This window comes from Rhinolophus sinicus, linkage group LG10, assembly GCF_036562045.2.
Source record: "Rhinolophus sinicus isolate RSC01 linkage group LG10, ASM3656204v1, whole genome shotgun sequence".
NCBI classification, from domain to species: domain Eukaryota; kingdom Metazoa; phylum Chordata; class Mammalia; order Chiroptera; family Rhinolophidae; genus Rhinolophus; species Rhinolophus sinicus.
Genome location: NC_133759.1, coordinates 109598117 through 109617095, shown reverse-complemented (window position 1 = coordinate 109617095; position 18979 = coordinate 109598117). Strand labels below are relative to the sequence as shown.

Sequence of the window (18979 nt, the reverse complement as noted above, 5' to 3'; positions counted from 1 at the left end):
GTGGCCTCGAGGACGGCTGAGGTAGTAAGTTTTGAGTGGCACATGCAAGTACCGGCTAACCTCCCGCCTCCTTCCGCCACCTGTCACCCACCTCCGATGAGGTGCATCTTCCTTGTAGCGTCTGACAATGGAGTCGTTTCCTGGGGGCTCGGCAGTGATTGACATGATGCTGGAACGGCTCCGGTGGGGCTGCTTCAGACGCACATACAGGTGTGTTATGGGCTGGTATTTATACACCCGTGCCTCCGTGGGCATAAATATTGTATACACAGGAACTAAATGTAACTCAGATGTATCCCCGCTAATGTAGTCGTGGGGGTCGGCAAGCTGGTTCTCAGAGTAACCTTGGCCGGAGAAGGCTCGCTCAGCCTGGGGCAGCCGAGCTGGGTGCACATCTGCTTGCACAGCTGCTCCCTTCAGGAGCGGGGTGGGGAGGACACAGGCGGGAATGGCCAAGGCTCAGGAGCCAGGCTGAGCTCCACGTCCCCGGGCTGTGCCAGTCTTGGGCACTGGCTCTGGACCAGGTGAAGACCTGATGTGTGTGTGTGTGTGTGTGGGGCAACAGAAGCCCCTAAACAGCATGGGGGCTAGAGGTAGACCTTTTGAAACTAGGCCTGCCGGCTCCTGGCAAGGACTGCCCTAAATAAGAGCCCGGGTCCCCCTGCCCCCCACCAGCTGCAATCAGACGAGTCATCCTCATCATATCTCTATGACCCCAGGGCCTGATTTTGGAAGCTGAGCTGACAAGCTTCCCAAGGCTTCCCTCGGGGTTAGAACGCTAAATCCCAAGCCTTATGCTGCCTGGCTGCGGGGAGGGACTGGATATAGTGGCTGACTCCCTGGCTGGCCCTGCCCAGGTGGGCTGGAGTGAGGGGGGCTGTGGGCTGGGGCAGAGGGCACCGAAGCTCTGCTCTGTGGTGCCTGCAGCTCCTGCTGCTCTTGGCCCAGGCCCCCCCTCTCCCCACTCGGCAGCCGGAGTTGCCAGCGGCTGAGAAGTTGCAGCAGAATTTTCTGCCGCCTGTGCAATTCGCTACAGCCCCTTGGAGGCCCATCTCTTCCTCCCACCAAGTGTTAAATTGGGAAAGGAGGCGGCAAGAAGGTGTAAATACATCATGAGGCTGTGGAAACATCTTTAAATAAACATAAGGATGACCTGGGCTGCAGCCCAGAACACGAGTGATGCTGCCACAGGCCCAGCTTGGAGGGGAAAGCAAGGGGGCCAAGGTCTTGGGGGGGAATGTGGGCGGGGGAGGGGCTGGTGGGGACCACGCTTACCATCTTGGCGAACGAGGTGGTGACCGGCAGGGACCGGGAGGAGCTGGGGCTGACGTCCAGGCCTTCTTCTTCCTGTCCTCTCCCTGTCCTCACCCAGACAAAGCAGGAGAGGCGGAAAGGGGACAGGGGGCACTGAGCCCGGGGCTGACCTGTCTGGGGGCGCGACCTCCTGTCTCCCATGAGGACTTCCTCCTTCTCACTTCCTGTCCCACTGCAGGCTCCTGGAGGGGAGCCTGGTCTTGTTCACCATCACGTCCCCAGCCAGGCCCAGGGGGACCTCAGTCAAGGTCCCCAGCCAGCACTCACTCTCTGGGGGGAATGTCCCAGCCCATTACCCCATCCTCAAAACGAATCCCGTGGCCCCTATGGAACAGGGCCGCCTGAGCAGGGGGCAGGGCCGATGAGGGCACCCCTCCCGCTCCTCCAGGGGCGGTCTGGGGCCCTGTCCTGGGAGGTAGCTTTCCCATCCGTGTCCCACCTTGCTGTGTGTGGGCAGGCAGACGGACGCACGCACGCACCCTCGCCTGCGGGCTTCTGGAGGGGACGGGCCATACATTGCAGTTCCCTGGCCCCAGCGCCTTGTACTGGGCAGCCGCAGAGGCTTGGTGAGGAACCAATGAGCTCCCTCTGCCTCTTCTTGGGCAAACACCCTCTCTCCTTCTCATAGGCCCCAGGCCCCTTATGTTTCCCTTCTGATAAAGAACGTCCTTGAGAAACCTGATCTGGCCACCAGGGACGTGAACATGTGCCCTGCACTGGGCGCCATCTTCCCCAGGTGCCTCTCCTCTGCCCTCCTCTGGGCCCCGGAGAATGGCCTACAGCCCGACTGGAATCCGCATTCCCCTGCCCTCCTCACGGTCCCTAGGAGGCATGAGGTCCACGCCTCAGGCCTGTCCGTGTGTCCCATCAGCCTCTGCAGTCACTCCCAGCATTCCCCATGGCAGAGTGGGGCTCCACACCGCTCTCTGCTGCCCGCTCTGTCCTGGGCTGCCCTTGTAGACACTGTGTCCACTGGCAGAGAGTCTCCCTTTTCCAGGCCCAGTCTAACGCCCCTTTCCTGATGGATTCTTCTCCAGCCTTCCTCCAAACTCTCTCTCAGGTGTCCAGAGCTCTTCCCACCTCTCACTGACGGTCCTGAGTACATGGGCTCCCCACGTGTCCACTTGGGCCTGCTGGCACCTGGCACTCAGTAGGTGCTTGTGTCACCTGGGCAAACCCACGCAAGCCAGCTGCCCCTCCAGGGTCACAGTGAGGACCAGTGAGGGAATTCTGAAGACAGTGTGTCTTGCAGAACCAGGTTTCATGGAAGGACCATAGCCCCATGCTCCGGGGACTGCCGGCCAAAACGGGGGGAGGAAGGTCGAGCAGTCGCCCGGCTGACGAGCTATGAGCAGAAACTCCAAGTTCAGCTTAAGTACTGGGGGCTCCGGAAGGGCCCACAGGGCGGTGCGGCAGGCTGAGGGAACCATAGATGTGACGTGGCTGCAGTCACAGCCCCTGCCCTCTCTGGTGACAAACAACATTAATTACTCTGTGCATACCCGCTAGCTGGGGCGCCGAGGCCGTCCCAAGTTTACCCTGCAGAAGCGATCGCTACAGTGGGAGAGACAGAGGACAGACAGGAGAGGGAACCCGGGCGTCTCACTCACCTTGAAAATCTGATGTCTGCTTCAGGCTGATGGGGGATTTGGCTCTCTGCAGCTGAAAGGGGAGGGGAGAGAAAAGACAGAGGACACAAATCAAACAAGGCCTGAGACACATGGCACTGGAGAGACGGAAATAAATAAACGGAGGCGAGCCCATGCTGCCCCTCGTCATGTGGCCACTGGAGTCACAGAAGCCACACAATGCCCATCTCGGGGGCACTGCTCCCCGGGGCTAGTGTGGCAGCTGCTGGTACAGACAAGCTCTCTCTCGGGAGGCCGTGCGATGTGGCTCAGACGGTACGAGGAGCCCGGAGTGGCAGAGGGGAGGTGCGGGAATGCCAGGCCGAGCAGAACTGGCACATGATGCAGGGGAATTTTCAGGAAAGGACGAGGCTTTCGGGCAGCTGTCCTGGCCGTACTGGGCACGAGGGCTAGCGGTTCCCCTGCTGATGTCCGACATGCTGCCTCTGGCTCCATGTGTGCAGGGCGGGGTGGGGCAGGGAGCAGGGCCCTGGAAGCCCTGCTGCTCATGGCCCATCACGTGGACCATCTCACTCCCTCTCTCCCCATCCAGTCAGCCGTGTGCCATGGATACTGAGCAAAGCAGACAGGATCACTGCTGGAGCCCAACTCCCGAATGGTGCCCAGCACAGCCATTTGCTCAGTTGACATGTGAACAAACAAATGAATTTGGAAATAATGCTTATTTCATATTCTCTCTCTCCCTGTCCTACTATATTTAGAAGAAACGGGAGAATTGGTCAAAACAAACAAGTGAAGCTTGCGCTGGCACAGTCTCCATCGACAGGGCTGCAGCAGTGGAGGCCCGTGTGGCAGTGCCGCGCCCGCCCGCCTGCCGGGGCTCCAGGACCCCTGACCCGGGCCGGAGGCAAGTAAGTACCTGGATGCCCTTCAGGTTCATCCTGCGCTTGGGTGGGTGGTACGGCAGGAAGTATCTGCTGTCTTCTGGCGACTCCTCTGAGGTTGAAGAATCGTCAGCTTCCTGACCGTTGGTCTTGGGGCCAGCGTCCCCAAAGTTCTGAGAGATGATGGTCACTGGCAGGTTCCTGGGCAGACTCTGCAAAGAAAAGCCGGGGCTGGTGATGGAGCGTGAGAAGCAGCCCGCAGGCAGACACCGCTCTGCGAATGGTGCCATCACTCCGTGGGGACCCAAGCCTGAAACGCTGGAGGGCCTGCACCTCTTCCCTGACCCTGCGGCCACCCGCACAGCAAGGCTATCATTCCAGCTCCAGTCTCTCTCCTCACAAGCCTCTGGCCAGGGGCCTGGAGCAGGCCTCGCATCCTTAGTAAAGGGACTGCCATGGGCTGCCGTTGGCCCTTTCCTTCTAGGCCATGTCATATTCCCAGCTCCAGCCGCAGGCCTACGCCACAAACATAAAGGACTGCCGAATGACAGAGTAATGGTACGAACAGCTCAGACACTGTCCTCAGGGTTCTGGATCCCTCGTCGGAAGCTGAGGGGCAACAGTATTCAGTAACTCCCACTGCCCCCCACGCCACACAGCACCCTCATGCTGCACTGACCCCAAGGCCAGGGCTCTGCCCTGTTTCTGGCACCAATCCTTCATGGTCCCAGAGCCACCAACCTCATAGGTCCTTACCCACCTGCTCCCTCCTGCTGCCCCTCCAGCCTGCCCCCGTCTCCCACGCCACAGATGACAGAACTGCCAGTCCTGGCTGCCGACGGCGTGCCCTGGGTGCCACACCCCCAGGCCTTTGCTCACGCTGTCCCTGGGGCCCCATCTTTCACTCATACGTTCGCAGATGTCCTGAGGGTCTACCCTGCATCGGGCAGTGTGCCAGGTGTTGGACAAACAGAGGGACCTTCCGGGAGTTCCTGCCTGAGCACAAAATGCTGGAAAGGCTGAGCCCATGACACAGCAGCTCCTGGTTTCCACTAAGGGGCCAGTGAAGGCCGAGTCCAGCCAGGCAGGACGCGGCCAGGTGAGGTTGGGACAGGGTTCCAAGTGGAGGTCCCAAGGCAATCAAGGGCTTCTCCTATAGGAGTCTTTCCTGAAACCTTGGGAGCACAGCCCTCCACCCCGCTCCAGAGCACCCCTTCAGTGTAACTTGCAACACTGTTGAAACGCCCCGCTCCTGGGTTTGCCTACAGCGCTAAATGGGAGCCCTGAGGCGGGGGAGCTCTCATACTGGTTTCCCCAGGCCACTGACTTGGGGCCTCAGGCAAGCTGGTCGGCTGCTTGCGGCTGGGTTCCTCCCGTGGCAACTGAGGGCAGGAATTGGACCTTCCTGGGAGGACAGTCCTGTGGGTTAAATAGCACCACGCACAGAGGGCACTTAGCACCACGTCTGCACACGACAGCACTCAAACCCACACCACACAATAGTTCCACCGCGCTGAGCGCTGCGTTCACTCATTTCTGACTTCCCAGTCCCTGCTGTGATGTGTACTGTGAACGTCACCCTGCCCATAAATGGCAGTTTCCCCATAGGCTTTAATGGGAGCAGGGCATCTTAAACCTGGTGACCGCCCAGATGGTGGGGGGACCCCAATGGGAGGCCAGTGGCTGGCTGTGGTCAGCTGAGGAGATGCAGCTACTTGGTGAAGTGACCTGACTGACATCGCCCAGCCTGCACGTGGCCCAGCAGGGTTTCACCTGCGTTTTCTAACTTCCAAGCTAATCGCTTCCACCCATCACTACACAGACACACAGAGGGTTCGAGGACATGGATCACTCTGGGTGTGGCAGGAAGGGTGGACTTCTGGCTTCAAATGTCTGAAGAGCCACCGCAGGGGGTGAGGCCCCTGGGCGCCCCTGGGGAGTTGGGAGGCCTGGGCTCCGGGCGGGGCCGCAGACCGCCGCCCCACCTGGTCCAGGCCGCCGCTGTCCCTGGAGAGGCGCCGCAGCTTGCTCTCCAGGTTGACGATGCAGGCTTCCCGCCGGACCATCTCGATCCGCATCTCGTCGTTCTTCTCCTCCAGCTCGCGGATCTGCTTCCTGTACTTGTCCTTCTCGATTAGGCACTGTGCGTACTGGGTCTGTGCGTCATCCCGGGAGTGGAACGCCTGCCAGCGAGGAGGAGAAGGCCGCTTAGCTCTTCACCCCACGCAAAGCGCATCAGATCCGGGACGTGGCCCTGCCCAGACACCCGCTGCCCCGCCCAGGCATCAGCTGCACGGTCGCCTGCTCTTTCCTTGCCGCCCTCTCCTGGGTGCCAACCACCATCAAACTGCTCCACAGCTGCCATCTGCCCGGCCCCTGCTATGAGCCAGGCCCTGTGCTCAGAGCGCTGGTGCAGTGTCTCATTAGTGCTGCTATTATTCTTCCCATTTTACAGATGGGGGTCACTGAGGCAGGGGAAGGGGAGCTTGCCTGCAGTCACACACTGATGAGTGGCAGGGCCTGAATGTGGCCGCCTCACTCTAGAGACCACATTGTCACATGCGCTGTTGGAGCTCAGCTCAGGCCCCCACCATAATCAAATGCCTGTGAATTATGAAAGTCTTTTGGATGGAATTCATCTTGAAATGGCAACAAGGAAGCTGGATTCATGAGTATCTCCTGCGCATGGACATGACACTGGGCGAAACGCACCACTGGCCGCCCGCCCGCCCTACCTGGTCACGCTCCCGCTCCACCTCCTCCAGCTGCAGCATGACCGTGTTCATGCGGTGCTTGTACATTTCGCAGTCCTTCCCCAGGGTCGAGCACTTCAGCTCCAGGTCTTCCTTCCCCTCCAGGTACTGCGGGCCACACGGGAAATCAGCACGCGCGGCAGGGCACCCACTGGTCAGGGCTGGGGGTGGGTTTCCAGTGCCTTTCTGCTGGCCGGCCGGCCAGAGCTGGCCTGTCCCTCCCTACATCGCCTATCCTTCCGAGATCCAGCTGTCTGACTAGCAGGGAGCACGGTAGTGGGCCAGTCAATTAACTGACATTTGCTTCAGACCTACTATGTGCCGAGGAACGTATTGGGACACAGTGTAGATACTGTGCGTGTCATCCCATGGCCTTCAGTCAGGAGGGGAAGACAGTCATTGACAAATGACTATGAGGGTGCGGATGCTGGAAGTGCAGGGAGTTTATGCCCGGGTCAGAAAGAGACTGGGCTCGGGGAGTCATGCTGACTCACGTTAGTGCACAGGGGCTCCCTGGTGACAGGGGCAGCCCAGGGGAACCAGGAGCGGAGGCTGCCCCACCGCCCAGCACTCCTACCTTGTCCCGCAGCTCCTCGGCCTGGCGGACCTCCTCCTGGAGGTTGTAGATCTTGTTGACCAGCTCCTGTCGGTCCTCCAGCGCCTCCTTGCGGTCATGCTCCAGGATGTCCAGGATGGCCTTGTCTGAGTCTGGCAGGCTGCGCTTCCCGGCCTGGGCGGGCGGGCGGGAAGGGTTAGGGCAGGGAGCAAGGTGGGCCCAGAAGGCGGGGAACAAAAGAGCCAGCGACAGACACTGAGAGACCAGAAGGTTCTGTGCCAGGAAAGTACAGGCATGAATCGCTGTCTCTTGGGGTCCTTAAGCAGCTTATTGTTTAAGAATTTTATCACCTGGAAAAAAGCATAAAACCCACTTGTGCTCAGGAATACCCTGTGGCCTGTTGTTCTGCCCCAGCTCTTCTCAGAGCCGGAGAAGAATGTGCTGCTCCTCAAACACTTCACAGGTGACAACAGAGAGGGCTGATCGGCCTTCTAGACGCTTCCCCTGAAATATCAACTAATCTGCCCTGATCAAACCTTGCTCCACACCAGAGCCTTGCACACCAGGCAGCCAGTCCTGGGGGATTAATGCTACAAGGCTGCCTGTTTCCTTTCCTTAGATATATTCTGGGGCGTTGGTCCACAGTGACTTGTTTAACCCCCACACCTGACTCTGTGGCGCCAAAAGCAGGCAGGCTGGATGTTTTAACAAACCACACGGAGCTAGCTTGTGGCTGATTTCTCAGCTCTTTAAGGGCAAGTGGGTTTCGGCTGTACCTTCCTCACGGTGCCCGGGACACTGGCATCTGTGTGAATGATTTTTGTGGAGTGCGTCAATTGAGGAAACTTTTCACAAGTGTTATTTCACGTGATGTCATATCTGTGAGAAGCGGGTGTGTGCTCACACCGTGTACAGAGGAGGAAACCGCCGCCCAGGATGCCGAGCTGCCTGCATCCTGGCGGGCGCTGGCCCCGCCCCCGGCTCACCTGTATGATGGACTGCAGCTCCTGGATCTTGGTCTTCAGCATCTCATTCTCCCGCTCCAGCTCCAGAACCTGCTCCTTCTTGGGCCGATTCTCGATGTCATTTTTCAGTTTCAGTGACTGGTTCCTCTCCAGCTTGCATTCCTCCTCCATCTTATTCAACCGATGTTTCAGCTGATCGATCTGCAACACCCCAACAGTGCCGAGGGGAGCAGGCAGTTGGCAGGAAACACTCGGGAAAGGCCACGCTTCCTCAGATGGCCCTGAACTTGCAGCAGAACCCGTGCTATGCCCTCTCTCTCCTCCTTCCAGGTGGTGACAGAGAAGGGCGCAAAGAAACCCCTTCCAGTGAAACAAGCCACCATCTCCTTGCTGGTGAAGAGTTCCTGATTCGTTAATTTAGAATAGTTCTAAAGGTGCTTAGAAAATGCCCTCAGGTAACTTTTATGGGGTGGAACAGGCTACACAGGAGGGTAAAGATACCCACTGGTGTTTCCCTGAGGTCTGTTACCCATTTCAATGCCCTTGTATGATGGGCTTCAAACTCTGATCCTCAGAACTCAAGGACGGCCCTGACGCGCCCTAGTGTTATCCACAGGAAGTCAGGGGGCAGGGCCCCATCCCGACTCCACCCCCCAGAGCAGCTCTGCTTGCACAGGTTTTGTTCTCTTGGGTTTCACACAAGATTTTATTTGAACAAACGGCGCTGTTGCTAGAAGAACGGCTTGAGACCCACTGGACTGTAAGTTGATAGGACCTCTGGTCCAAAGGACCTGCCCAGAGTTAGTGTTAGAAGGAGTGGTTTCCTGGAGGAAGCAGTTACTACATCTACAAGCGGGACCATTGGAGCTATGCTGGGCTTCAATCTCAAGAGGTGAGCGTCAGGAACTGAGATCAAAAGACTTCTTACGCCTTTGTGACTCAGAGTGTCTGCTCCCCCAAACGGATCAGCCTTGGTAAAACACCCAAAACAAGGGGATTGTTTTCAGGGGCTGCAGGGAAGGGAGGCACCAAAGGAGTGGCTGTCCCTTTTAAATTCTAGGCTTATGGGAGAAAAGCTTCAAGATATCAGGCAGGTAAGGGTGGTGGCTTTAACAAAGGAAGGATAGCTGCTGCAGCCCCCCGGGAAGCAGCCTGGGGCTGAGCAATCACCTAGGGACTCCATAGACCTAGACACGCTGTCTCAGCATTAATGTATCTCCAGGGCAAGAAAATACAGGAGAAAGTTCTCGGAGAGAAACTTATAAGTCCCTGCCAGAGGTTAACTCCCCAAATCCTGGGTAAAACAGAATCTTGGAAGATCCACCCAAGTACCCTGTACAGAGCCTCAGTTCCACCCGAGTGGGCATGGAGTGGCAGCTCTGTGGGGTGCTTACTGGGTCACCCACTTTACCAGGCTTATTATGGTGCAGTGTCTCAGCAATCCTAGGGCGTAGGTATTATTTTCATTATTGCCATTTACAAATGAGGAAACTGAGGCCAAGAGCCAACTATGGTGAAACTAGAAGCCAGATTTGAACTCAAATTTATAGGATTGAAGAGCTCATGCTCTTAACAGAAACTCTGTTACCCGCTGTGCCACTGACTCAATTCATCTGAATTCAGTGGATTGTTTACTGATCTGCTTGCTTCAACTAAACCGTAAGTGACCTGAGCAGAAATCAGGTTATTTATCCCCATGTCTCCCACAGTGTTAAGCACCGTGTCTTATGCATGGCAGGTGCTTAATAAATATTCTATTTTCCACCCAGTAGCCAAAGTAATCCTTCCAGATATAAATCAGTTGTCACTCCCCAGCTCTCAATGCTTCAGTGGCTTCCTACCACAGCTGGAATATATTACCAAGTTCTTACCAGGTCCCCGTGATCTGGACCCTGGCCATCTCTCCCACCTTTCATGCCCCTTACTCATTTGGCTCCAGAAAAACACCAAACATGCCCCCTACTTGGGACCTTTTGCATGGCTGCCTCCCTCCATTTCCTCAGATCTCCGGTCACGTGTCCCCTTCTCACCAACCTTTCCCAGCCATCCTATTTAAAACAGCATCCCTCACAATCCTCATACTCTTTATTTTCCTCTCAGTACTGCCAGGCGTGTATCTATTTGTCTTCTGATTAGAATGTAAGCCTCATGACAGCAGGGCCTTCCTTGGTCTTGAGTTATGTGTCCCTGGAAAACACCCTGGTGCATGGTGGCCGTCCATAAGCACAAAGAATGAGTGAGTTAAGCCAAGTCCCTTCCCTTTCTCCATTTTGATGGTGAAGTCACTAATGACATCAATTATCTGACGGGCAGACTGTTCATTGATAAGTATATTGGCTACCCCACTGCGCTTTGTGGACACAGTTGTGAAAGGCAGAGCCCCAGCCTCAAGGACCTCATGCCTCCCTGGAACAGGTGCTGTGTCCATCTCCTCGCTGCCTTTCTGGGGCCACCGTCTGGTCCCCTGGGTGTTCCCACCTTCCCCCTCCCCTGGCGTGGTCCAGTATCTCTGTGCGCATATGTGCACATGCTCATGGTGGCTCTGGGACCCAGAGCAGGAGAGAAACCCCACGGGGCCCACGTGGGCATGTCCGCACTTGCGTGTGGTAGGTCTAATCTCCTGAGCAGGATGGAAGCGCCACTGGGTTCCGGTGCCCCTGGTCTGCACATGCACATGTGATCTGGGTCCTGATGTGGTGGCAGGAAGCCCCACTTGTGCTGTGTGCACACGCGCACACATGCGGATGGTGGAGGTGGGTCCGTGTGTGCACGCGTTGGGTGGGTCTGGGCCTTCGGAATCACGCGGCCTCCCGTCCCCCTCTGCTAGCTGAGAAGCACGAAGCTCTGGCGGCCTAAGGCCCGCGCGGTGGTCTCGAGCGCCAGCAGCCTCCGCCGCCCCTCGCCCAGCCCCGCCCGGTAGCCCCGCGGCCCTCACCTCGAGCTGGAGGTCTCGGCTTCTCATGACCGCCATGTTCTTCTCCTCGCTGAGCTGGGCGTAGCGCATGGCCAGGTTGTAGTTGTCGTCCTTCACCTTGACCAGCTCGTCGTTGTAGCCGTCCCGCTCCTCCTTCATCTTGTAGTACCGGTCCTGGAACGTCAGCAGCTCCATCCGCATCAGTGTCAGCTGCTTCTTCTCGTCCTCCAGCTGCCGCGACTTGGCCAGCAGCTCGCAGCGCTGCAGGTCCTTGGCCTTCATCTGCTGCTGCAGCTTGATGACCTCGTTCATCAGGAAATGCGTGAGGCCCTCGTGACCCTCCTCCACTGTGGAGAGGGGCAGCCGGTCAGGCCTGGGGCCGGGGAGCGCAGGAGGGGGCTTCCGGACGCGGGGCAGGTGCCATTCGTTCACTCATTCGCTCAGCAACACTACTACCGTTAGGCACTGGGGTTCAGGGTGAGCAACACAGCCTTGGGCCCGGCAGCGCTCACGTCTGCTAAGGGAGACAGACAGTAGGAAAGCAGATGATCACACACCAGTGTTACTACAGACTGAGGATTTGACTGGGAGAGTGTGTGCCCGGGACCAGGCCTAGCCGCTGGCAGAGGGCTCAGAGAAGGCTCCTGACAGCTGAGCTGCAATGTTAAGTGTAGGAGAAAAACACACTCCAGAAGGTGGAGCATTGCCAAGGCCCTACCGGGAGGCGGGAAGGTCTTGGCACAGTTCAGGAACTGAAGGAAGACCAAAGTGGCGGGAACCTAGAGAGAGACAGAGGCAGAAAGGTGAGGCTGGGAGTGTCAGCAGGGGCTGGACCACGTTCAGCCTGTGTGGGCTGCATTACAGATGCGGGTATTTAGATGGAAGCAAAGGAAAACCACGGAAAGGTCTTACGCAGGGGAGGTTTATATGAGGAGAGGAGAAAGCACTGGCGAGCACAGGCCTTGATGTGGAGTGGACAGCGTTGTAGGGATCTGGACTGGGTAGTGGTGGAGAAAGAGAGAAGACTGATTCCGGAATATTTAGGAAGGACAATTCAGAGAACAAGACGAGCAAGGGCTCTGGCTCAGGATACTGGCCAGAGAGCAGGCAAGGCAAGGACGAGATCCAGAGGGTAGTACAAGTATCTCTTCGGCCCCACCAATGTCCATGGGGATGTTCCATGAGCACCTACTTCTCTCGGCTCCTGCTTCAGTTTGCCCGTCACCTACTTTGCATCATCAGGCAGAAATAAGTGGTTGACAGCCCATAAGTGCCAGAGGGGCACAGTCCTAATGCCACGGACTCATAACTTTAGAACTGTCTCACCACAAGACAGGGACACACACACACACATCTACCAGAGTCTGAATGCTCTGGATGGCAAAACCACTCACCCACAATGGTGGAGAATCTCCGGGTGGGCTCCTTCCCAGTCACCAGTTTGTACAGTTCTGGGTAATAAAATTCCAGGCTCTCCAAGAAGACCACATAGCCCCTTTGGCCCTTGGTATGTAGAATGTCCAATAATCGGCCTAGGGGAAAAGCCAAATCACTCAGTGAGAAGAAGAGGACATGTCTGATTGGATGCAAGTCTCCGTGTCCAATCTCATCCTGGACTCTAGGAAGACAGATTCTGTCACCACATTCTGTCACTCCTGAGTTGTATCTTGGAGTCCAGATAATGTAAATCAAAGTGCCAGGCTCGCAACAGGGATCCAGTGGGTGTGAGTTTCCTTTTTCTAAGAAATTGGTAGAACCAGGATAAACGGAATTGCAGCCTCGGGAAACCAACAGTTTCAAAGAGCTTCCCAGTTGACCAGGATTAAAATGAACCACAGAGGCATCAGCTCGTATGTGACTGAATAACAATTACAGAATAATACATGCTTCTCTGGGATTCAGAGCAGAAAGACAAACATTGTGTGGGAGCTAGGGGTAGTCACAGGAAGCAGGCACAGCTCCCTGCTCTTTGGGATTATCACACAGTCTGGAAACATCTTTAACCTGAATGTAACTTGCCCAGCGGTTTTCAGTTTCCACCCTACTGGATCCACTTATTGTTTACATTTCTTGGCCCTCCCTTAAACAATTTATTTTCAGTTGTTTCTTCCCTTGAGGTCCTAAAACTACCTTTTCCGTAGGATAGACATAATAAGTAAGTTTCATCTCATGTCAACGGATTGCTTGGCGGAGCTGCCTGGAGCACTGTGTGGAGAAGGCGTCTAAAGTTACATCCAAGCTCAGGAGGAAAGCATGCTGTGATTAGTGATGTCTGTCATGTGAGCAAACGAGAGTCACAGCGTATGAGCTACTTATCACCAGTCACACTGCGGGAAAGTGATTTTCAAACCTTTTAAACCATGAGCCGCAGAAATGTACTTTACACTGTGACCTCGTACCCACACACAAAGACAAATACACAGACATATATATATATATATATATACGTGTGTGTGTATACATACACATACATATATAAACCCAGAACAAGTTTCACAAACCACTCTTATTACTGTGAATGAATGTGATAAAGTGTCATGGACACTAACTAGGCAGTCTAGAAAAGTCTACAGACCCCTTCTCAGAATAATACTTTTTTTTTCTCCTTTTTTTAATTAAAATCTATTGGGGTGACGATAGAGTAATACTTTTAAACAGATAAAATGCATTGGATTACAACAGGAAACAATTGCAATAAAATACAGCGATCAAATGTTAAAGTTACGACTCAGTAATGTGCTCCTTTATTGACGCATTAAATAACACAGTGTCACGACAGGTCTAATAAGTACTACAATTTCAAGGCAGAGATGAGTGTAAATGATATTTGGGGAGATCTGTAACAGCTGTAATGTGATGTGATGTGATATGAAGAGGCCTGTAAGTTTTACTGGCGACAAAGTCACAGGTATTGCTAGTCATTACTGTCATTTGTTGCCTACCTACATTCGTCATTGAAGGGGACGCTAAAGCCCAGTTAGGTGAGTAAAATAACCATAATCCCCTATCCAAGTTCGGGACCCTCTGAGTTCCATACTTAGCTTGGTGGGGGCACAGGGGTGGGCAGAGGTCTGTCTGTGGACCCCAACCGAAAAACTCACGACGTCGAGACATGTCATGTGGGTACAGCTAACGGAAGGTGAAGGGCATTTCCTGCAGCGGCCACCAGGGCACTCCCTGTCCCCTCCCCTGGGGCCCCGCAGGTCACCCACCTGCCCGGTTGATCTTGGACGGCAGCATGGGCGCGTTGAGCACTTCATCCTCGTCCTGCTCGTCGATGACCTTGCACTGGCGCAGGTAGGGGGTGAGCTTGGCAGGGTTGATGTAGCGGCTGAGCATGTGCCGGTTACATTCCACGTTCTCCCACAGGGCATCCTCCTCGTCCTTCAGGGTCTCCATGTAGTCGTCCATCTTGGGCCCTCCCCCTCTCAGACAGAAACCCCAACAAGGTCAACAGCAGGGCTTCACTGGGCAGCCCTGTCCAGTGCTTCAGAGCGCTCTCTAGGGTACAGGAAGTTGGAGAAGTACCGGGAAGTCTGGGTGTGTTTTACCTACTTAAGAAAGGAGGGCACAGGAGTACAGGGATTTATGGGGGGAGAGGAGACAGGCTGCAGCTGGAGTTGATCCTTTCCATCCCAATTTGTGCATCTCACTAAGAATTTATCTTTCCCAAAACAATACATACTATTATTTTTGGTTTTACAATGTCACATAAATGGTGTCATACCATATGCTTCCTTGTTTCCTTTTAAAACTTGCTTTTTACTCTCTACATTTTTTGAGATTTATTTAGGTTGATACATATAAATCTAGTGTGTTCATTTTTAAACAGCTTTAATGAGCTATAATTCATGGACCATACAATTTACCTTTTTAAAGTGTACAATTCAAAGGTTTTTAGTATATTCACAGTTGTGCAACTATCATTACAATTAGTTTTAGAACATTTTCATCAACCCAAAAGAAACTGCACATCCCTCAGCAGTCACTCCCATTTCCCTCCAATACTTGCCCCTCCCCACCCGCACCCCCCTCCCCAGGCAACCACTAATCTACCTCTGTGTCTACAGATTTGCCTGCTCTGGACATTTCATGTACAACAGGCTCTTGAAAAATGTCGTTTCATTCAATTGTCAGTATTAACAATCTCTGAATTTCAATTGGCTTATTCGTCTTTAACTGCTGAATATATTATTCCATTGGAAGGATATACCAAAATTCCTTCTCCATTTCCCTACTGATGGATAATTAGTTTCCCCCCAAGTGTTTACTTGACCATTTAGAACTATTTGTAAGAGGGGAAAATGGAAACAACCTAAATATTCGTCAGGAGATATTCCAGGACCCTTTTATACCACAGCATATAGCACAGATGTGGTGACATGAAAACATCCCAAGGCACATTGTTTTTCAAAAAAGTAAATTTCAGAATGCATGCATGTAGTATGTATAATAAAAAAAGTTTTGGTCTTTGTCCCAGGTTCCTGGCACAGAGCTCTTGAAACTCTTGGACTCCTGTGTGGTGAGAGCGTATCTTTTGCATGGTAACAAGACGACTAGTTGCTAAGGGCCCCTAGGATGGGGCTGGCTGGTGGCCAGAAAAACCGAGCAAGTTACTGGAAGGTTGTACTTTGGGCCTCACAGCCTGACCTGCGGGGAGGAGAGGGCTGGACACTGATTTCATCTCAATGGGGGCTGATTGAAACAATCACACCCGCGGAATGAAACCCTGGTCAAAATCCCTAAACCATGGGCTTCCAGGAGTTTGCAAGTTTGTGAATGCACACACATGCTGGGAGAGGGGCACCTCAACTCCACGGGGACAGACGGTCCTGTGCTGGGGACCCTCCAGACCTTGCCCCATGTACCTGCCCATATGGCTTTTCATTTGTATCTTGTGAAATAAGGTATATTAATAAGTGCAGTGTTTGCCTGAGTTCTGTGTTATCCCAGCAAATTATTGCACCTGCTGAGGGGCCTGTGGGAATCCCTGATTTACAGCCGCCCAGTGAGAGTACGGGTGGCCCCTGGGACTTGCAGCTGGCATCTGAAGTGGGCGCAGGCTTGTGAAATTAACTGAGATAAAGGTCACGGCCAGGGCAACAGACGCTCCAGGATGCAGTATGTGCCTTCTCACTCACATCCCCTCAGAAGGCCACGGCACTGATATCTCCTTGTTGGTGCCAAATACACCCTTTGGCCAAGGCCAACTGACCTGCACCTTGACCTGGGGATTTCATATAGGCCACAGAGACTGGTTAGGTGTGTGTGCTGTAGGGACCTGAACTAGAGGTGGCACCAGGATGGCTGCGGAGGCTAGAGCTCGGTCTGGTACAGCACACACACAGGCAGGAGGCCAGGCAGGCAGAGGGAGCTGCAGTGAGAGAGCCCGAGAAATGGGAGACCCTGAGAAGTGTGCGGCCCGTCCCTCCAGGGAGCTAACTGCAGCTCCCGCCCGTCAGCCTTGGCCTCGTGGGGGATCTGGTCCTTGCACGTGGCATCTGGTCCTCACTCTAGGCCTTTGTCAAGCTCCCTATTAATTTGAGCTGTTTTGCGTGGGCCTCTGCTATGTGCAGCCAGAGGGCTTGAGTCACAATATCTGTTTCTGTTACGAGCAACAGCTGACTTTAAGTGAGTAAAAATGAGGAGTCAGTCCCATTCACTATAGTAAACTCTGCATAGACATCAACCTGGCTTTACAGACTTAAGTCCTAACCTCTGCGAGCCCGTTTGCTAACGTAGGGCCCTGGCTACCTGGGTCACTTGGTGAGTTTGGGTTCATGCCACATAAAAGCCGCCCACCTCAGCCGCTCACTGACGAATCAGTATGATCACTTCCATTCACTAAGGAAAATGTACCTTCCTTTCCTGTTTCCAAATAGGCAGCACCCACGTTGGATGGTCCTCCCTCCCCCGTCTCAGCCAGAGCTGGTGGCAACTCTGACCCAACCCTCAGCAGGGTCTGGCTTGGTCTTGAATCAAAGCCTGGACCACACTGGTCTTTCTATTCAACAGCAGGGAAAACAAGATCAAGGCTCTCGGGCCAGGCCCTACAGGTGGGCCATTTTGTCATCTTTTTTTCGGGACAAGGAGACTACCTGCCTGTGGACAAACTCCGTGGCAGCTGCTGGTCTCAGTCCCTCACTCATTCACTGGAAACATTTATCGTGTGACTCCCTATGGCTGTTACCGTGAAGTTCAAAGTCCTGATCTTGACCCCCAAGGCCCTGTGTGGTTTGCCTCCTGCCAGCCCTGCCGGTCTCATCCTGACGGTGTCCCACGCACGCTGGCCTCTCTGATTCTCCACCAAACTCCTGCCTGCACCTCCCCTCACTGCTCCCCGTCACGGCTCAGGTAACCTCCCCTTTATTGTTCGCTCTAAAGGAGATGACATGAAAAGTACCTGGCATGTGGCAGGCTCACGACGGCAGCTGGTCCCCTGTGATGGAGGTTTGACTTTACTCCTGCCTGGGGCTTGTCCCTCCTGGAGCCAGTCTCCTGAATCTGGAGTTGCGATGGCCGGGATCTGTCCAAGGAGAGAGAATGTGACTTGGCACAGAGGTGGTCAGAGAGCGAGAGCAGCATTCAGGTATGAAAGTGATGCTGAGTGCATCTTTCCAGGTGACAGTGATGAGGCGCACCTGCCCAGGAGCTGCCGGGAAGCAGGGCTTTTGTGCCAGCCTGTGGGCAGTCTGGAAGGCCACGCTGGCTGCACATTCTAAGACCCCTGGGAACAGAGGGAGGGACACACATGGCCTGGGGGTTGCTCATGGCGGGGGATGATCTCTCTACGCAGAGTGGAGACCTTCTCACCAGCCACTAATTCATGAGGTCAAAAGCAGCAACCACATTCTTGAGACCAGACGAGTTCCCTTCACTGTGAGTTATGTCTTCAGCCCCCGGCTGGCCGTGGGTTTGAGCAGGAACACGCCACGGCACACTCTGTGATTTCCCCAAGGTGACATTTCTTATGGTGACTGACAAGGTTGTGGGAATGCCTGGCTGCTCTAGGAGCCTGACTGTGGGTTTTACCGGGAAGGGCCAGTTCTCCTTCTGGAGAATGGGAGGCTAGGGAGGGGGAAAGGTGGGGCTCAAACTCTGAGAAGGTGAGAGGGGCCTGACTTCTGTCCTGACAGCTGCCAGGGTCCCTGTGGTGGGGCCGCAGGCAGCTGCTCCACGACTGCTCCACTTGGGAGTGATGGGGACACTGGGATGACGCTATTTAATCAGCAACTTGCTTGGTTTTGGCTTTGAGGATTAATCACAGGTGACACCAGCTCTCTCAGAGCTGACAGAAGCTGTTCTTGTAGGGTGTCAGCTGGTTTGGAGTGAGCTGTCACCGGCCCTCGGCCCCGGGGAAGTGGCAGTGACATGCTTCTCTGGAGGACACCGTCTCCTTGGTGTCCTCATGGCCTCCCTGCTCTGTAGCGGGGACAAGAGCAGTTGCACTGCTGTGGGCACTGCGGATGAGAGCTGGGGGTGACCTACAGAGCCAAGTGCCAAGACCAGTAGGGCTGGTCACAGGCCAGCAAGCAGGGGCAAAGGGAAAGGAGCCTTTCCTGCACTTGCGTTAGAAAAGAGAACATGTGTTTCTTTTATAATCAGAAAGTTTTTAAAACATTAATTGTGAGGGAGGGAAAACAGGCATGCATAGGTGAGGAGGGGAAAACCGAGGCACGGGACAACCAGTTGTGAGGATGACCCACTATTTATGCCCTCAGAGTTTTGATTACATCCTTGAGAACTTGGCCCTAAGGCCGGAAAAATGTATAGCGTATGAGGTGTCCCAAGAGACTGACTTATGGGTAGAACATTCAACAAGCTGAAGCATCTCTCCTGATGCTTACAGATCATTAACTGTGTGCCTGGTACTTTGCTAAGCAGAGCCCTATCTCAAGGGCTCTTTAAGATAGGCACTATCATTATTATTATCATCATCGTCATCATCATTATCTTATATCATCATCATCGTCATCATTACCATCATCACCACCATCACCATCA

General features: G+C 54.4%; 1 protein-coding gene across 4 annotated transcripts in view; it reads right to left on the bottom strand.

Annotated features, from left to right (window-relative positions):
* The window catches only part of CARD11 (caspase recruitment domain family member 11), a 92647-nt gene that overhangs the window by 16863 nt on the left and 56805 nt on the right, over positions 1 to 18979 (bottom strand). Inside the window, exons 2-13 of one of the 4 annotated variants that reach the window (XM_074313987.1) lie at positions 17379 to 17501; positions 14188 to 14476; positions 12370 to 12507; positions 10997 to 11322; positions 8083 to 8262; positions 7118 to 7270; positions 6523 to 6648; positions 5773 to 5970; positions 3823 to 3999; positions 2925 to 2976; positions 1276 to 1358; positions 92 to 192 (exon numbers count right to left, since the gene is read on the bottom strand). In XM_074313987.1, the coding sequence (XP_074170088.1) occupies positions 92 to 192; positions 1276 to 1358; positions 2925 to 2976; positions 3823 to 3999; positions 5773 to 5970; positions 6523 to 6648; positions 7118 to 7270; positions 8083 to 8262; positions 10997 to 11322; positions 12370 to 12507; positions 14188 to 14386 (1733 nt within the window). In that variant the 5' untranslated portion in view covers positions 14387 to 14476; positions 17379 to 17501. The remainder of the gene's footprint in view (positions 1 to 91; positions 193 to 1275; positions 1359 to 2924; positions 2977 to 3822; positions 4000 to 5772; positions 5971 to 6522; positions 6649 to 7117; positions 7271 to 8082; positions 8263 to 10996; positions 11323 to 12369; positions 12508 to 14187; positions 14477 to 17378; positions 17502 to 18979) is intronic. The other 3 variants (XM_019757568.2, XM_074313986.1, XM_019757565.2) reach the window with 3 other exon arrangements.